General features: G+C 28.2%; 1 protein-coding gene across 1 annotated transcript; it reads right to left on the reverse strand.

Annotated features, from left to right (window-relative positions):
• Positions 1–1,062: 1,062 nt before the first annotated feature.
• LOC136968067 (uncharacterized protein F54H12.2-like) lies at positions 1,063–2,349 on the reverse strand. Its single transcript, XM_067262028.1, has one exon. It carries the CDS (start codon positions 2,347–2,349, stop codon positions 1,063–1,065), a length of 1,287 nt encoding a protein of 428 aa, XP_067118129.1.
• Between the last annotated feature and the right edge of the window lie 18,853 nt (positions 2,350–21,202).

Raw genomic sequence — 21,202 nt, forward strand, 5'->3', positions numbered from 1 at the left:
TTCCACGGTTTACCTCCACAACTAACTGGTAGCATGGCGTCCGACTGTTCCACTGTTAAGAGGTTAAGCTGGTATCCTGACAGTGTATTGAGCTAGTCTTTTACACACAGTATTTATACTATCGCTAGACACAAAAATAACAGAAACACGGATGTGAATTAATATTTTTAGACAGTATTTTCTAACAACAGAATATTCATTAATAATTTTGGAATAACTAATGGGTTATTAATTATAGGAACAGGATACCAATTAATAATTTTAGAATATGATGATGTGTATTAATATTCTTCAACTGTACATAACAGGAAATCTAAAAAAGTATACCAAAAACAGGATAGCAATTAATAATTTCAGAATAACAGGATATCTAAAAGAGTGAATCGAAAACACATTGTGTCTATTAATATTTTAAGAATGTACTTCAAATTAACACACCCCTGTTGAATTTAAGAATAAATACAGCCACTAGAATCAGCACTTAATAACTTCTACTAAGATGAGTTGTAAGTATATTTTTTGAATATATCTATATTAAATAATCTACAAAAATTTATATTTAAATAATTTTATTATTTTTCATTGAAGTACAATATTGATTATACGTTATTGCACTCGGATGTGCTAAGTAAAAATGATTTTTAACAAATTTTTTTACAAATTTATTGTTATAAAATTTGTCCGTTGTACTTAATTCTTTTAAATATTGATTTCTATTCATTTTATATAGAAAATACAAACAGAAATATCCACAAGTTGTTGAATATAAACTCTGATGAACTATATTATTCCAGCAACAATTTTTAGAATTTTGTTTTATAAATTTTATAATTTTCGTTTTTGTCGGTTTCATTCCATAGCTATCATAGTAAAAACAAGTTTTTTCAGTAAAGAACACAGATACCCAATGACTTCCAGGCTTATTTTTTTCATCTAAATTAATTATAAATGATTTACGATTAGCAATGCAAATGGGTAAGTCATCAGATGCAAAAACACCTCCGAAAGTCCTTTTTATTTTCGAATCACTTGAAGCCAGTCTCCATAAAGTAATGGTATTCATTAATAGTCCACAAACACAGTTCTTGAGTGATCAATTTCTAGAGTATTATTATATTCCAGCAAACAAATAACATTCACAGTTTCTAATATTGCAGTTGAAAATTTTAATTCGATTGAGATATTTCCTTGTTGATTAACACTTATATGCGATTCTGATGCAGAATGATCGGGAGTAAGATCGAAACAATATAAAGTATAGCCATCTTTATAATCGTCGTAAGATATATTTGTAAATTTATGATGGTTAATGCATCCTATATCTTCAAATAATGATATAAAATTTCTTGCATATATTTTATTTGTATAATCAGGAGTATATGGTTTTGGGGGAATCATTTGATTGTCTTTTAATAAACATATATAATTTAAATTGTAATTTTTAAAATTAAAAGGATTGTATTTTACATTTCCATTAAATGCCGAATTTGAAACTAAACCAATTGTAATTCTATAAGGTAACTGGCCGATAACAGCATTTGATATATTTGTAGACTGAATTCCACTACTTAAAGTAAAAACTTTAATATCTGTTCTGCGGAATGGCATTTTTATAATACCTGTTTGCAATGCTTTTTCTATTCCAATTTGAACTGATGAACTAACATCTACTTTATTAATTTTTAGAGATGCATTTTTAATAATGACTTTATAATTATCATTATTTGCCATTAAAGCAAAATTATCTTTTGATCTTTCTAATTTAATTCGTAAATCAACATTATTAATTAACAGTTTAGGTTGATGTGATAAATCAATATGAAGTCGTCCGACTAAATCTATTAGTCTACTTTGTTTACCAATATTAAATCTTTTAGCCATTCCTTCATTATTTTCTATGGAATCCATATGTTGTGCAGTATCTTTAAAAAATAATGCACTCGTTAAAAAGGTTTCTTGTGCTTCTTTTGAGTAAAATAATAAGGCCTCCAAAATTGCTCTGTAGGGATAATTAACCTGTGAAATTACTTGTTTGTCGTTTAGAAAAACACTGCATTGAGAGAACAAACTATTTAAAAAATAATTGACAGGAGCAACTTTTTCATCTACAGCGGTATCTGTTCCATTTTTCTTTACAATTTTTGCTTGAACATGTAGATAAATTGAATGTAGATCGATATAATTTTCACCAGAACCAGATACATAAAATTCAATTGGTGCTCGACTATCCGAAATTGTTGCGACGGGATGTACTATAACTTCTGATGTATTGTCAATAGCTAGTTGAGTTGAAACTGTACTGAATAAATCCAACTCACTTTTGGTGCATGGACAAGAGTGTGGATCCATTTTCTCACTCAGTAAATATATCTTTTAGTTTTCGCCTTTTATTCTGCGACTGAATTAATCTTTTCATTCGTTTTCTTTTTATACCAGATCCACCTTGTACTTTTTTAATTACATCATCTTTTATTTCGGAACCAATATCTTTTAAATGTGATTTTGTAGATTCTTTAAATGATTTCCCGCTAATTACATCCGATCCAACATTTGATGCAAAGTTTAATGCTTTTCGTCCTAGATATTTTCCTACTTTACTAAGAATAGGAATTGATTTACGAAATAAATCTCCAAAAAATCCATATCCTCGTTGTATTTGCTGTCCCGCAAAATAATTCCCTGTTCCTAATTGTCGTGTAAGAGGAAATCGTAACTCAGGTCTGTATATCGTTCCTCCCGCTTGATTACAGTAATAATTTATACAATCTTTAGGATCGAGCTTCATTTTGTACTTTCAAACATGAACTGATATTAACAAATAAGACTAAGCACTATTTATAACTGCTTAAAAGATAGAACTAATAATGTTTTTCCTCCAAAAAAGACAATTTCTTTTCCACCGGCAGTTCTCAACTCGATTTCAATAGTATCAATATAATTTTTCTTCAAAGGAAAATATAAAGGTGAGGGATAAACTTTAACTATTTGATCGGTCTTTTCTCCCATAACTGGTATAACTCTTAGAAGAGGAGCTGTTATATCCCCCACATGATGAGAAGCAACAATATTTGAATAAATAAAAATTTCTGAAATTCCTGCAGACAATTCAAGTGGATATTCACTTACATATTCGCCTGCTGAAAATTTCTGTGTTTTAAATCCTAATAAATCCTTTAATTCGTTTCCAAATTCAATTGTTATATTTTTAGGAACTTTTAAAATGATTTTGTTATTAGGCAGTAATCCTAATTTAATATATTTAAAAATTCCGAGAAATTTTTCAGCCGATGAGTATAATCCAATAGGAATAAAAATTTTTTCTTCTACATCAATTTCTTCAACAACTTTTTTATTTCTTTCTATTAAAATTATAAATTGATCCTTGTAAAATACAGGATTTGATAGATATTCCTTAGACCCTGTCCGCAATATTACATTTGAAGTGCCTTGTTTAAATATAATTTCTTTCAGTGGAAAATTTAATAAATAAAGTAATTTGTGAGCACTGTCTTTTGTAACATGCAACTCGAATCCCTCTTTCACATTTATTTTTACATCTTTATAATCCTTGTCTAAAACGAATTCTACCGAGTTAGACCCAGTTAAGGAAACTATATTATTGTTTATCCAATCGAAAAGCGTCTCTCCTTCATTTTCTTTAGCTGTAGTTAGTGGAATCGTATATGTTTTATCTTCTATTTTTTCTGTTCTAATTTTATGCTTAGTAATAGTATAATCATTGTTATGATTAGATATGTTAAACCAGTTTCTAGGAATAATAACTTCGCTCAGACCAACTACCCATTTTCCATGTAAATCAATAGCTGGACTCATTTTCACAGTGAAATTAGACTGCTTATTTTCAGGAAATAAATCCATGCTAGCATTGCTTATCAGAGTTACAAAAAAGTCAGACTGCATCATTTTGTTATCTTCTGTAATTCTTCTGTATAAAATTTTCCTTCTAAAATTTCATTATTTAAATCTTTCAATATGTACGTCGGAGGATGAGATGAAAAACGATCGTGAATAACGAATATTTCTTTTGTCCAACCTGGTAGATATCCTCGACTAAATGTTTTACGTATTTTCGAGATTCGAACAAGATCACCAATATTAAATTTAAATGTATTACCTCCTTTTATACCATACAACTTTTCGAAAATCATGCTATGATGTAGAGGGGTAACTTCTGACGGAGACATACCGATACTTCTATGAAAACTATTATTGTAACTTTTTACAATATCAGATAATTTATCGATATATTTAAAAGACTTACGATATGTAAATAATCTATATATTTTATTCCGCAGAGTTTTATTTAATCTTTCGACAACGGCTGCTTTTGTATCAGAATGAGTAGAATAATGATTAATTTTAAATTTTTTAAAAAGATTTTTTACTAATCTATTATAAAATTCTTTTCCTTTATCAGTTTGTAAATTTTTTGGAATGTTTTTTCTAAAAATGATTTCAAAAGCTTTAAAAACTGACTGAGGTTTTTTATCTTTTATTGGTTCCACATAGCAATACTTAGTAAATACATCGATTACAGTTAGTAAGTATTTTACTCCATTATTAAATCTAGAAAATTGTTTTAATACAATTAAATCGGCCTGCCATAAGTCATTAGGATAAAAACTTTTAGTTTTTCTTCGCGAATATTTAATTCTTACAGGTTTATGAAGTGTATAAGTCAGTTGAGAAGATAGCCATTTTTTAACAACAGATTGCGGTAAATTAGATTCTTTAACTAATTTACTTACACCACCAAAAGATGCTGGAGATTTAGGATTATAGTATATCGATTTTAAAAGTTTTTCCATTCGGAATTATTCTTCCTCTTCCTGTTAGATTTTTTCCACTGGTGAAATAGTCTTGGAGAGAAAATTTCTTCGGGAGTCTCGACTGATGCTGGTTGATACTGTGTTTTTTCAGCTAATGTTGTCAAACTTTTGTTTCCAATCCACTCTTTAGGAATGTTTATTTTCTTTAAACCGTCCCAAAATTCGTTAAAACCAACAGGAACTAATGCGGTTTTTCTATTTCTCATTACATACGAAATTAAGTCTACTATATGACTTCCAAAAATAGGTTTCCCATCGGTTGTTAATTCACCTTTAGAATTCCATCCATAATGACTTTGATTCAACTTATCAACTAAATGTGGTATATATTTTTGATATAATTGTGGTACAGATAAAATTATTTGTTTAATAAATGCATCATCGACAGCTTTTTCTTCAGGTTGAGATTCCGTTTCTTCGATTTTGTCGGATACAACAGATACTCTAACAGGTTCTTTTGGCGCACGAACTGTTCTCTGATATCTCGAAATCAATTGACTTAATAATTTGACTTTACTATCATCAGATAAATCACCAGTCTCAAGTAATTCTTCGATATTATTACCAATTCTTATTTCAGGTTTTCGATATGCTGACAACAATTCAGGAGGGACAAGAGCCATTTGTTTCGCCATTAGATTCTTCTTTCCTATTACTTTACCAATTAGTCCACCTGCCATAGACAATAACGGAGCCAGTAGAAGAGGAAGGAATCCACCAGATTGATTAACTAAAATTTTTTTCTTAGTATTTAAAGGAACATTTTTTTCACTTAATTTCCTGATAATTTTTTTATACTTTTGTAATTTACGAACATCGGCAGGTATATTTCCTCTCCGCAAATTATCGCATATTTCACACAAAACTTTAATTTGATCCGGAGTAGCTTCTTTCAATATTGCTTTTCGTTGAGAAGGAGTAGTCTTAGACAAAAGTGCTAACATATGATAATTTTTCTTTACGTTCTTCATTTTATTGGTAAGTATATCCAAAAAATACCTTGTTCGTCAGGAAAACACGAATCTCTCACAGAAAATTTCTTATTCGTTTTAGGATGAAAATCTAATAACAAATAACCAAATTCCTTTTCTGTCGCTTTTTTATATGCATCCATAAAAAAATCACATTTACCAGCAAAAGCTTGCCGTCCCAAACAACTTACTTGACTTTCATCGCGATTATTTTTAAATAATATCAAATAATGTGTGTTTAAAGTTATATCTCTCATAATTCTATTTTTTGGAAACAAATTTTGCATTATCACGATCACGCTTACATTATAATGATGAGACTCTGTTGTAAACAAAAATGCAGTTTTTGAACTGAGTTCATGCATCAAATCATCAATTATTATTAAATCCCATCCTTGCACGGATTCAGGTAAGCCATACATGAATGTAACATCTTTTTCCTCGTGAAAAAACGGTAAATATACGGAATAACACCATATAACCTTTTTTTAATGTTTTTTCATAAATTTTGTTACGAATAATTTTTCTCACAAATGTCTTTCCGCATTGCGAAGGTCCAATGAGTATACAGTTACTAGGATGTTTGAAATACATATTAATCTAACTTACAAGCTCCAGTAAATTTATAATGCTTTGACCCGCAAATTATCTCCCTAAATATTAACATATTCTTTTTGTTCCTTTCTATATAAAATTTTTGATAACTTTTGAACATTTTTCAAACAATAAATATAATTTATTACTAACTTCATTAATTCTTCCATCCTTGTGAACAATTATAAAACCGAATTTTTCATCTCCTTTCCATATTTCATCGTTAACTTTAAAATAACGTAAAACAATAGGAAAATAATCGGGAATATTGAAAGAAAAATTATTTACCGCAGCAATACAGGTATCTAGAGACTTGTACAAACGAGGAGGAACAGAATAATTTCTATCACCGTCGTAAGTAATAATAAAACCATATGGCTCCATGATTTCAACTTCCAATCTTAGTATTAAAAATTAATTCTAATGTTCGTTAAAACTTTATTTATATCGAAAACCAACCAATCGAAACGAAAATTAGTTCATAAAGTGAATTAGAAAAAATAATTAATTTTTAAAAACATTTAATAATTAATACAGAAACTTTGTCTTATTATTAAAAATTTGAATTAAATTAATTTTATTTTAATTAGAAAATTAATTTTGTAATCAGTGCTACTCAAATCACTACTACTTACATGAAGACAGAATTTTCTCATAATTGATAAAAACGAAATTTCATCCGAATAATAAATGTTCAGATAAAATGAAATAAATAATAGTAATTTTTAATATAAAGTTTTATTAAAGAATTTTACTATTTTTCAATAATGCAATTGAATTAATCGACTTCTAATATTGACGAAAACTTCTGTTTAGCAAATAATACAGCTTTTTATCTCAACCTTTCCTGCGGCACTTTTAAACGTAAATAAATTCCAATCAATTTTAATCTTCAGAAAGATCTTTATCTGCTAGCAATTTTCACAGAAAGGATTAAAAGAATTCTCAATAATATAAAAACATTTGAAGAAATTTTAATTAGTATACTTTTTTTGTAGATATAATTTAAAACATATACGAACAACATTTTCTTTTTAAAAATATTTCTATCAATTAAAACTTAATTAGAATAATTTGGATGGTTTTATTCCACAATTATTATCGAGCGTTATTTCCCTATATAAGTACTACATAAAGCTAGCTTTACTTTTCTGGCTGTTCCGTAGTGGAAAACTATAGCAATCTGTTGAAATATGATCCCCACGATTTTATTATGTTTGGAGTAGTTTTGAACCTTGAAACGTCGAGAAATGCGAAAAAATTTAAGAGTAATATCTGTATGTATAGATGTCAGTGTGTGGGACGATTTTGTTCACAAACTTTCAAGCTTAATAACGCCAGTGTTTTTGACAAAAATTTCTGAACTTTTACAGTAAGATTTCTGTTTTAAGAGTATTGACGCCATTAAAATTTAGTGATTAAAGGTCGACAGGGTAAGGAGGTAACGGACTTCGACCTTCAATCTTCAGTAGGGTCGAATTTAATGACGATTCTACTCGTTATTAGCATTCACAATTTTATGTAATACCCATTCTTAACCTCAAAATGAAGCTTTTTGTGATTTTATAACAGTTAAAAATATAAACATTTTAAAAATAAAATAGGATAACAGATAGTGCTACACAAATTTTAAAAGGTGTAGAGAAAGTTGAGCAACTCGTTGCTGGTTTATTTAAAAATAAGTTCGAAATCTTTATTGCCTAATAGTAAAATATGATATAAAATTTTTGTTTTCATGTTTATTCGTAATGATTCCAGTTCTTGCAGTATTAATTCAGTCAAACCAGTTTCACTCCAGTGCATTCATGCGGTACAAAATTAAAACAATAAAGCGTCATTGACGGATTTACATTGCGAAATTTTCAAAGAAGCCAACTAACTAAATTATTTACTTAGTTGTACATTCTAATAAATAAAAATATAATATACAATCCGAAAATGAAAAAAGTATAACCTGAGGGGACAGTCTCACCGGCTCACCCCATGCGCCGGCCCTATTAACATATTTTAAACATCGTAATATTAATTAATGTTAAATATTCAAATTTACGGAAATTTTTATTTCGAAATAAATTTTCGACGTTTGAATTATTGTTATGATAATAATTAGCGTTAAAGTAAATACAGTTTCGTCAAAATTTCTGTAAACTGTCTATTCAGAAATCATTCAACAAGAATTCAAATATTTACAATGGTTTCATTTATAACAATATTAAATATTAAACATTACACCAAATTATAACGCAAATACATATTAAGTAATTTATATGTACAGTACAAAACACAAATCAATTTTTGATTCTGTATATCAGTATTCAGTTTTCCTTATAAATGTATTATCAGAATATAAAAAAAAAGGTTTAAATATTAAATAAAATTATAGCGCGATAATAAATTATAACTGAAGACATTTGCCTCTGGTTGATTTAACTTCAATTAAGCAAATTCTCTAGATTCGTATTCAACTGATCAATACGAATCCGAAAAACTATTTTAAAAATGTGTAAAAAACGTAAAATTCAATATCTAATATTTTATACAATAGTTACTAGTTATTATATTTCTACACTTCCTCTGTAATAATATACATACGTAGCTTCAATACTTTTAAGAAATTGCAACGATTATAACTAACATATCCTGTGTTGTAGGAATTGGAGTAGAAACCCAATTTTTTCAACACACGATAGTATAGATATGAAAGTTGCCTAAAGTATAAACCATAATTTAATCGATAAACCTGTGGTAAGAAATACAAAATAATTCTACATCTCAGACACGTACATTTATTCATACATTTTCCTTTGACACTTCATGCACTGAAGTCAATTGCATGTTAATTTGACTCCATTTTTATAATTTAATTGTTCTCTACACATGACTACAAACATAAGCAAAAGTATCAAATATGCAATATTGTTGGGAATGAAATACTATGTGAAACGCGAATAAATTTGTATTTTTATCCTTTAAGCATGAAATTCGTGTAATATATAGTGTTATAACTATCCAACAAACGCTTTATTGTTTACGTAATTGTAGCTTCAAAAATTGTAGCTTCAAAAATTAGAATTATTCTAATAAATTCAGAAAAATTTACAACATTTTCATTAGATTATTTTAAATTTATCAACAGTTATCAGTTTTTAAATTCTTTCCTCTCTGTTTTAACAGGCAATTTAAAAATTCAAATTATAATTTTCCAATTTTTAATCATTTTTTTCGCAATAACAAATATAGAGAATTATTAAAAAGAAAAGTAATTTTTCCATATTCCTATTTTAAAAGTGAACAAATATTAGATGAAATACAACTACCACCAAAAAAATGTTTTTATAATGAATTATCAGGAGAGAATATAACAGATGATAATTACAATCATGCTCAATTAGTTCGGACAAAATTTCACTGTAAAACTTTCAAAGACTATTTAAAATTATATCAATATGTCGATACCATATTACCAGCAGATATATTCCAAAATTTTAGAAAATTAAGGTTAACATATTATAATTTAGATCCCGCATATTTTATAACAACACCTGATATAACATGGAATTGTGGTTTAAAAATGACAAAAATCCAATTAAAATTATTTAACGATCTCAATATGTACTTGGTTATCGAAAATGGAATTAGAGGAGGAATAAGTTTAGCAGGAAAAAGATTTGCAAAATCAAATAATCCATTAATACCCAAAACTTATGATAAAAATCAATCTCATAATTATATTCTGTCAATAGATGCAAATAATCTTTATGGGTATGTAATGAGTGCATATTTACCTGTAAATAATTTTAGATGATTGTCCAAAGATGAAATAAATGCTTTAGACATTTGTAATATTTCAGATGAAAATAACACAGGATATATCTTAAAAGTTGATCTAAAATATCCAGAAAGTATTCATGATAGACATAATGATTTACCACTAGCTACTGACAAAATTCATATCACATATGATTTATTATGTAATTATCAAAAAACAGTATTAGATAAATTAAATTTAAAATATACTAATACTAATAAAAAATTGGTTCCTACTCTTTTTGATAAAGAAAAATTATGTAATTCATTTTAGAAATGTAAAATTTTATCTAGATGAAGGTTTGATAGTAACTAAAATTCATAGAGTATTAGCATTTTGTCAAAGTGCATGGCTTAAAAAATATTTATTATTTAATAATAAAAAAAGGCAAGAGTCGACTAACAATTTAGACAAATAATTTTTTAAATTAATAAATAATAGTTTTTTCGGAAAAACATGTCAAAATGTAAGAAAGTGTATTAACTAAAAACTGGTACAACATTAAACCAATATTGCCGCTATCTATCTAAACCATGTGTAGAACAATTTCAAATTATAAATGATGATCTCACAATTTTTAAAATGAAGAAACCTAATTTACGCTTAGACAAACCTATTTACATAGGTTTTTGTGTATTAGAATTAAGCAAATTACATATGTATAAAACATTATATAAAGTATTTAAAAACAGATATGGTGAATACGTACATTTATTATATACCAACACAGATTCATTAACACTTCAAATTTATACAAATGATATTTATGAAAATTTAAAATCATTTCTTGATATTTTTGATTTTAGTAACTATTCTAAAATTCACAAATTATATAATGGAATGAACAAAAATAAATTAGGATATTTTAAAGACGAAGCACTTTAGAAACCAATAATTGAGTTTTGTTCTTTAAAACCAAAGATGTATTCTTATATTTTTGATAAACAAAATAAAACAACCGCTAAAGGTATTAAAAAATCTGTTATAAGAAATTTAATCACGATAAATATAAAGCAGTTTTATTCAACACAGAGCTATTAAGACATCAGCAATATGGGATTAAAAGCAAAAATCATGTAGTAACAACATACCTGCAAAACAAAATTTTCGCTATCTCCATTTTATGATAAAAAATTCATTCTAGATAATGGAATAAATGTGGTATCGTTCAGGCATTACAGCTTCTACTCTTGATTCTTACAGATTTTTGGATGTCATCATCATCTTCGCAATACGGATTTTTAATAGTAAGCAAATGAAAACATACTTATGTAATACATAGTGTTTGTAATAAAACTTATCTGTGTTTAAAGCAGCATCATTAAAACTGTCTAAGAATAAAACATATGAATGTAAATTTTTGTAATAAATGATAAAATAACACTACCAATATATGACAAATATTTTACAAGATGTGACAGTATGAAATGTAAAATAAATAATTTTGTATCTGCTAATATCTGTACTCAATTTGAATAATGTTATCCATTTACATATGTATTCAATTTGAATAATAATGTATTCTATTGTGGTATCCATATAATAAAATGTCATTAATATGAATAATGTATCGTATTATGTAATTAATTAAATAAATCTTTCCTAACAAAACAGAATTTTGTTTCTTTATAGACTCAACTGCTAATTGATTGGGGATTCTACATTTTTACCATTAGAAGAAAATAATAATCATCATTTAAGAAATTATATTGACTGGGATATCATCAGTCAACGAAACGATTTATCTCTCACATTCATATCTGAATTTGCTGATAAGTTAAATTGGGAAATCCTATGGAAAAACTATATATTCACTACTTCATTTATTGAAAAACATATTAAATATGCAAAATAGGATTTAATTTGCGAGTAACAGGTGTGAAACGAATCATTTTTAACCAACTTTTGACGATATCTTGACTGGAATAAAGTCACTGAATTTTAAATCTTTTCGGATAATTTTATTAGGTAATACATACATAAGTTTAATATTAAAAGAAATTTAAAATACCAACGATTAAAAACTATGACTTTACGCATATTAAAAGATTATCTAAACTGGAATTATGTTTCGCGTTACCAAATACTTGACCAGAAATTTATTGATAACTTCCAAAATGAACTTTCTTGGTTTTACATTTTAAAATATCAGAAAATAGACCGGGAACATATTGTCAACAATCACCAAAATTTATTACTCCACTTACTTACAGAAATGTGTCATGTTTTAGATGAAGTGAATGAAAAAACTGAAAAACTTAAATAAAATAAAAGAATTACTAAAATAATTTTGTTTTGGTGTTATATTATTTCATACGATTGTCATGTTTTTATTTTCTCAGATATTAAAACATTTTATAAGTAATACAGAAACTTTGCTTTAATGTTAAAAAAAATTAATTTAATTGAAATTTATAAAAACATTTAATAATTAGTACAGAAACTTTGCCTTATTGTAATTAGAAAATTAATTTAATTCAAATTTGTTATTAGTATGTGTCAAATTTATAATTAAAAAATTAATTTAATTTAAATTTGCAAAAACATTTAATAATTAATACAGAAACTTTGCCTTATCGTAATTAGAAAATTAATTTAATTGAAATTTGTGATCAGTATGGCCCAAACCACTACTACTTACAATGGTTTCATTTATAACAATATTAAATATTAAACATTACACCAAATTATGACGCAAGTACAAATTAAGCAATTTATATCTGCAAAACACAAATCAATTTTCGATTCTTTATATTAGTATTCAGTTTTCCTTATAAATGTATTATTAGAATATAAAAAGGAAGAAGGTTTAAATATTAAATAAAATTATAGCTCGATAATAAATTATAACTGAAGACATTTGCCTCTGGTTGATTTAACTTTAATTGAGCAAATTCTCTAGATTCGTATTCAACTGATCAATACGAATCCGAAAAACTATTTTAAAAATGTGTAAAGACGTAAAATTCAATATCTGATATTTTATACAATAGTTACTAGTTATTATATTTCTACACTTCCTCTGTAATAATATACATACGTAGCTTCAATACTTTTAAGAAATTGCAACGATTACAACGAACATATTTTGTGTTGTAGGAATTGGAGTGGAAATTCAATTTTTTCAACACACGATAGTATAGATATAGAAGTTGCCTAAAGTATAAACCATAATTTAATCGATAAACCTGTAGTAAAAAATACAAAATAATTCTACATCTCAGACACGTACATTTATTCATACATTTTCCTTTGACACTTCATGCACTGAAGTCAATTACATGTTAATTTGACTCCATTTTTATAATTTAATTGTTCTCTACACATGACTACAAACATAAGCAAAAGTATCAAATATGCAATATTGTTGGGAATGAAATACTATGTGAAACGCGAATAAATTTGTATTTTTATCTTTTAAGCATGAAATTCGTGTAATATTTAGTGTTATAACTATCCAACAAACGCTTTATTGTTTACGTAATTGTAGCTTAGTAGGAAACTTCAAAATCTTAAGCATACTGACTAAAAATAGCTGTATAGGTAACAGCTCCACTAACAATGGTTAAGATCAAAGTTCGATTTATTTTAAAGGCATTGCAAGCAGAAAACGAAGGCAATTCCTCCAAGCATTTTGATGAAAGTCTGCAAGCATATTTTTGAATATATCTGTCGTTGCAAGACAGCGACTTTTTGTACACAATCGACGAAAATTTGACAGCTGATTCGGTTACTTTCGAAGCACTGATACAAACATCAGTAAATAAGATAAATGGAAAAATAGCGAAATAGAACTGGCAAATTGCTTCAACTTTATCAAAGTTGTCTGAAGGTACAAAATTGCAGAGGCTTGTAGTTAAGAAAATTCCTAAGACACATGTCCAAAGCAACAACATTGACGAATACATTTCTTCGACGGTTTCTGCTATTTCTTTTATTTTCATGTACAAATCTGGAATTGAATATATTTCTTTTGCAAAACCTTCACACGTGGATATCTTCTGCGACAAGTTTTTAATGCAGTTATCAATTAACTTACACGTCGAAGAAAAGTAAAGAAATAAAAAGTTCTGCGACAGATAAAAATACAGTATATATAACACGTCAAATATCACGTTAATTGCCTGAGAAAGCGGTTTTGGTAATTTATAACCAAATACTTTTTTTATATTCAGAACGTTAGCTTCTCCATTGTAACTAAGTGTAAGGATTTGAAAAAATATAACGAGTCCTATAGCCTGAATCCAAACAATTACTACTTTAATCATTAGAATTTTGTATTCACGATTTAAAAAATATTTAAATGTGGAAGTAAAAGGTAACATTTTCATATTACTAAAATGTTTATGTTTATTAATAATAAAATTATAAACCGACATCAAAGTCATCAATTCAGAAACAATAAACATGAACTCTACGAAGGTGGTGAAGAAAGACCATACTGTATTGGAATTCTGGAGGAATACAATAAAAACGTACAGAATATAAACCTTCATTATAATGAGTACGGTAATGCTGTAAGGATTGAAACTCTTTTTACTGTAATCCAGTCCTAACAATGCCATACTCTTCAGCAATGGTTTCCAAGATTCCAATATCTCTACACCAACATCTTCTGAAATACTTCGTATTTCAACAATTGTCCGTGAGTTCATATTTGGTATCTGAAATAGAAATAAAATTTAATAAAGAACTCATGTTTATTTTAATTTCATTTTGGTTTGAAATACTCTTCTGTGTTTATTTCGGACAGGCCGCAATACGAGGAAGTGATAAAATTCGTTCAAAGTTTATTAAGAGAGTAACTGTGAAAGTTTTGTAATACAAAAATACTATATTTTTTTATTAATTAAATGAAATATTGAAATAAATTTTTAATTTATGTTTAAAGTACTCTTCTATTGCCAAAACATACTCACGTCGCTCCATCATGACGCCACCCATTGTCTGGAATGTTATCAAAATACTCTTCGACAAACGCTTCGACTGCATGTGTTAAATTGTGTTAAATTTGCAACCCCTCAAGTGTTTTTGAGATTAAAAAGTAGGCAGAAGTCACATACTGAACAGCCACTATAATAACAGTATTAGAAATGATATTGATATTATTGATATTTGCGTGAATGAAATCAACAACCTGCTCCACAGTATATCAAGTATTATCGTGATGCAAAATTAGACCTGAAATTTTCAGTTACTCTAGAATTCTATGAAGACAAAACAGCAGCGTATGATCTGACTTTTGAAAATGTGTCTACTGATTCGGCATTTATCTAGAAACTACTTATAAACTATAACACCTTATGCAGAATGTCTGCAACGGAAAAGACTCCTATCTACATTCTTTCCTCTATCATTTTATAAATATATCTTCAATCTTCTGCTATCAGGCATTACACAGCATTTACATTTTTGGGACTCACTGCTGTTCACGGTTGTCCTTTATTGGTTCATCGTAGAAAGAAGTACGACTTCTCTGAAATTGTTTGTTCCACCTAAACATGATAATGAAGAATGGAGCATAATTTTCAAAAGTCAATTTCAATAATTTATAGCAGTATTTTTTATTCATTCAAACACAAAAATCATTAAGAATGGCAAGGGAGCAGTCTCACTTAGATAATGGAGATTTGTGAAATTTGTTTATGCACAATGTGTTATATAAAATTTATTATCAAAAAGTGCACTTCATTTCATTATTGGTGGTTTTCTTGTATTGCAAAACCTACAGAGTAACTTCTGTATTTATCACAAAAACATCTTAGTAAAAAATAATCCCTAACAATAAGTACACAATTCACTTATAGTAATTACTGTTATGTCTTAGAAATCTTATTGTTCGCAGCAGTTTATTAGTTTAAAATTCGACTACAAGTTCGAATAACTTTCCACAAGTGAAAAGCTCAGAAAACAAAAATAGTTTTCCTTCTAAAAGCTATGTTTAACCAATAAATTAATTTGTTATATATTAGAATTTTGAATACCATTTAGAAATTGAAGTTCGTTTACACATGTGTTAACAAAAACACTATAAATTGCATACTTACATGTTATTTCCTAATCTCCAGGACAAAAATAAGAAATTTACAAAAATATTTATGAGAATTTACTTTTATAAATTTGTATTATATGAATCTAATGTAAACGTTAATATTTTTACTGTTGGTAATGTACTCATCTTTTGTTCTTTGTGAAATTAATGACTGTTGTTGGCATCCCGTTTAATTGATATAACAAATAAAATCTTGTCATATGTTAATGCTTGTTTTAGTCAATCATTAGTTTGTAACGTATATAGAATTAGACCTAATAATAATGATTAAAAAAACAATCACAAGAGGATTACGATCGATTACAGTGAAGTACGATAGTACTGAGTTATAAAACAGATGATTACGAATATTATTAAACAGAAAAAGCATGAAATAACTACAAATCTTCGTGGCATTATTAATGACGAATATAAAATAATATAAACGAACATCTTATACCATATAACAGGAATCTTTTCTTTAAAACCATAATGTTAAAAAAAAACGGAAAGATTTTGTATACATGGACGTCTGTATACAATGGAAACGTTTATTTGAAAAAGAATATTTCCTTGTTCTAAATTCGGGTAGCAACATTGAAATGTATTGAAAGAGCTCTTGAAACACAGGAAGATATTTGATTTCTCTAGAAAGAGTTCATTCGTGTTTTATTGTAACATTACAGGTTTGAATAACAAATATTTACAGATAACTAACAAAATAAAAGAATACGGTTGTGATTTAGATGTGCTGGCTTTCGTGAAACTTGCTCATACGATGATAATCCTCCACCAAATATAAAAGATTACTGTATAGAGAACCAAAATCTAATGTATGTGGAGGCATAAATTTGCTTAAAGGTAACTCTTCTGATACATCCGAATTGATTAGCCTATGCTTTGAAACAAATTTAACGATTTTGGCTGATGTAAATCAGACCACCAGATACGATAAAAACGATAAGTCAACTCGATCATAATGGGAAAACTACTGACGACGAGCATACTATCTGTAACATTTTTGCCGATCACTATAGATCTATGAATGGTTTCACTCCTGAAGTCCGAGGCAGTGTTAAATGAAAAAATTATACAAGTTTCAGTATATCGAATACTTTCTTTTTGGAAAATTCAACTTTTTCGGAAGTCTGTAATAGTTCTCCGGACATGGACAAGCTAGAAATTAACAAGTAGCAAGACATAATTCCTCTGCTTTGTTAATAGAAATAAAATTAAATCCGGATCACTTAAAAATTTAAATAAATGAAGATTAAATGTTATAAAGTACTTAGGAATAAAAATAGATAATAATCTTCGTTGGAACTAGCAGATAAATGATATAGCTGTGTTAAAGACAGAGCTAAGCATATTAAAATAAATAAATTGAAATCATTTTAAGTATTTCACAGTTTAAGCAATTATATCACACGTGTATAGAATCTAAAGTGAGACACGGAATATCTGTTTGGGGAACCGAGATTTTTAATTGTGGTAAACTATTTTTGCGCTAACAATTAACGTAGATAGCGAAGTGTGTTGTGAGTTAAAATAATTCCTTTCGAAAATTTTAATATTTTTAAAGTGTATTTGCAAAAGTGGGTTGGGAAATAGTAGACATGATTGCGTGTCACGCAGACAAAGTAGAACTAAATTTGTTCGCTTTCTAAAACTACCGAATATTTACTAGAATAAAACTCGAAATTAAATATGGATTATAAGGTAGAAGATACCATTATGGCCCCAATAGATTTGAACTATTATCATATTGTATCTATATGATTAGAAAAGAATTGGAGTTGATCAAAATGACATTACGGATGCAATTTAAACTTTGCGTAATGAATAATGAAATCGAGAAATATCCACGAAAATTCGATAGTTATACAACTCCTAGACAGAAACTTAGAATATTCATTAACTGAAAGTTATTGTAGGTTTTCTCACTAACAACACAGAGAACACTTTGTGCGACATTACATAAACATTGCTTATTTATATTTATTATATCCATTAATTAGAGAAATTAACTCAAACGCTTTTTTGTTACAAATGGAAATAAAATGACAAAAAATTAGAATATTAGCAAAAACAGCCAGACACACAGCCGTAAAAAAACTAGATTGTAGTGCACATTTACATATTTCTAAGCAGAGCAGTATCACAGTACTACATGGGGTGTAAGTGACAAAACTAAAGATACTATCATAGCCTTGCACAAAGCAGGAAGAACACAAAAAGAAATTGCGAATTATGTAAAGCGCTTGCAGCCAACGGTCACTAGAGTACCGAAACACCAAAACCGTGTTTATGTTTTAACTAACAAACGCCAGAAATTGGACATAAACAAGCAACGACTGCGAGGGATTAGAGAAACTTGAGAAGGGTTGTCGTGCGAAACTGCTTTAAAAGTGATAACGGGCATTCACATAACAAAGTGCATTCACAACGGAGACCAACTGGAGTGAACGTTAGTAGCCGAATCACATGCCAAAGGTGGCACGACTTGTATTTTATCTGTCGTGTTACCAAGACGTAGCCATCTCTAACGAAAAACAACGACAAGCGCGTGTCAGCAGAGGGAGGGGCATATGGGGACAAGACGACTGGAATAACGTTCTCTTCATTGACTAATCCATGGTTTGTCTCTCCTACGGTGACCAAGGCCCACGTATGGAGAACAACCAAAAAAGTTTACGAAAAGGACAGTATGAAAAGATCCCTGAAGTCTGCATTGTCCGTGATGATTCGGGAATACATGAGTGCTAACGGTGTAGGACAACTGTGCATTCTTCGGCAACGTGTTAATGCACAGACATATCAAGACATCTTAGAGACATTTATTGGCTGAGGATTTAGTTGCGGAAACATTTCTATTTCAACGAAACGGGGCATCCTCTCATACCACGAAGTCAACGATACGTTGGTTACAAGAACGACAAATTACAATCCTGCCTTGGCAAAGCAATCTCCCAAACTTAAACCCCATTGAAAATTTGTAGAAAGTCTCGAAACGACGATTTAATGAACGGTGATCAAAATCTAAACAGAAACTAGTGACGTGCATTCGACACGGTTAAAACAGCGTGACCAGAAACGAATGTAAAGATTCATCCGCACTGTGCCCGATAAATTGAGACCAGTAATTATGGTAAACGTCGAGGCTACATAATATTAAGTTTAGTTTACAATATAGTTTATAACAAAAAAACGTTTGAGTTAATCTGTCTGATTAATGGACATAATATATATGCCTAAGCACTATTTATGTAGTGTCGTAAACAGTTTAGTACCCTATGTTGTTTGTGAGACTATGTACACTGAACTTTCAATTAAGTGAATATTGTAATTTTCTGTTCAGCAGTTAAACAGCAAAATGCAGTTTCTAAAGTGATAAGATTGAAGTAAATAGATTTTCAACACAAGATAATTTATTTAAATTTAAGAACTTATACTGGAATCAAATAGAAGTAAACTTATGTAGTGAAAGTTTAGAATATACAAAAGTGTAAATCATTTTTCAGCATTGAGATAAGTTTACTATAGAGAAAAACAACATATTACATTATCTCTAACGTCAAGCTTAACAATAGATTAGTTACTTTTTTAAAACCCAAATTTTATGAAATTCGACATACACATTCAAAATGTATGAAAGTTTTCATTTTGTAGCATCATAATTTTAAATATTTCAAGTTATCATTATAAATGTTTCAATTGAAATCTTCTGTACTCACCTCACACTTACTTTTATTTGGTCTCTTAGATTCCACGCTTTGGGTTTATACGTACTTTTGTTTGTGGCAATTAATAGTGAACTATAATCTTTTTCATCCTCATTTTATAAATATTTCGATGAATTTATAAGTTTCGAAAGAAGTGTGTTAACGTTCCTTCTTGTCGGTCTGATATTTAACAATATAACATTTATATTTAGTTATTTTATATCGTGACAAGAATATAGTATTGATTTCGAATTTCATCAAAATTCCTTGTTAAATTAAAACGGCATCGATTATTTTTGAAAATTTAATTATTTTGCGGTATAAAAATGAAATGTCGTACCTAAAAAATTGGTATGGAATACTGATTCAAAATTAATTTTGAAAATAAATTTAGTACTTTAAATTTTAAATTGAAAATTACAAGTCGATATTTATGAAATGAGTAGAAATTTTAATATTTTCTCATTTAATATAATGCATTTAAGCACGAAATTAAGTGTCAAGTACACAAAACAAGGTGTTAGAAACAGCGAATAAAGTGTGACTCGATATAACGTTAAAACGTTTCATTTTAACATCAATCGAAAATGACTATATTTCTCACGAAATAATGTATTCGTTTCGCAGAATACTGTATAAATTAAGACAAAAACTATATTTCCTCCTGTTATGGAACCATTATTTAAAAGCAAATTACACAGATGTTGAAATGCATACGTTTCCCAGCAGCTGCAGAAATCAAATGAAGCATTTTCAAAAGTGACAAGATCGAGTAGTGTATTAAATGATGTGGTAGAAATTGAAGAAATGTCCAGGAACGGTCTCAATTTCAGCATTTGGCTATTACATATTGATGAATATTTTCAACAAATATTCACTTAAATTTATTTCGTTAAATTATTGTTTTTATATAACACAAGTTGAAATAAAATGTTATACATTTTTACGTAAACTTTTTGTGTACATAAGAGTAAATAATGCAATACTAAAACTACTTTTATTTAGAAGGTAGTTTCAGCATCCTCATATGTACCAATTTTTTAAGAAGAACATCAAGGAACTTTTTCAAAACACATTTGAATCCAGAATCTTGTTTGATTCCTTCTTATTTACGTTCAGTTGATCCTCGTATACCATTTATTTTAAGATTTATAGATTATTGTACACAAGTAGTCTCTCACTGAATTGCGAAGTCACGTTTTAGTTAAAACTTTTAAAATTTCTGT

The sequence above is a fragment of the Centruroides vittatus genome, unplaced genomic scaffold (genome assembly GCF_030686945.1).
Source record: "Centruroides vittatus isolate TY-2023 unplaced genomic scaffold, ASM3068694v2 contig_1385, whole genome shotgun sequence".
Classification (NCBI taxonomy): Eukaryota; Metazoa; Arthropoda; class Arachnida; order Scorpiones; family Buthidae; genus Centruroides; species Centruroides vittatus.

Excerpts from the sequence above, each read along its gene's own strand:
- LOC136968067 (XM_067262028.1), bottom strand. The coding sequence starts at position 2,349 with ATGGATCCACACTCTTGTCCATGCACCAAAAGTGAGTTGGATTTATTC.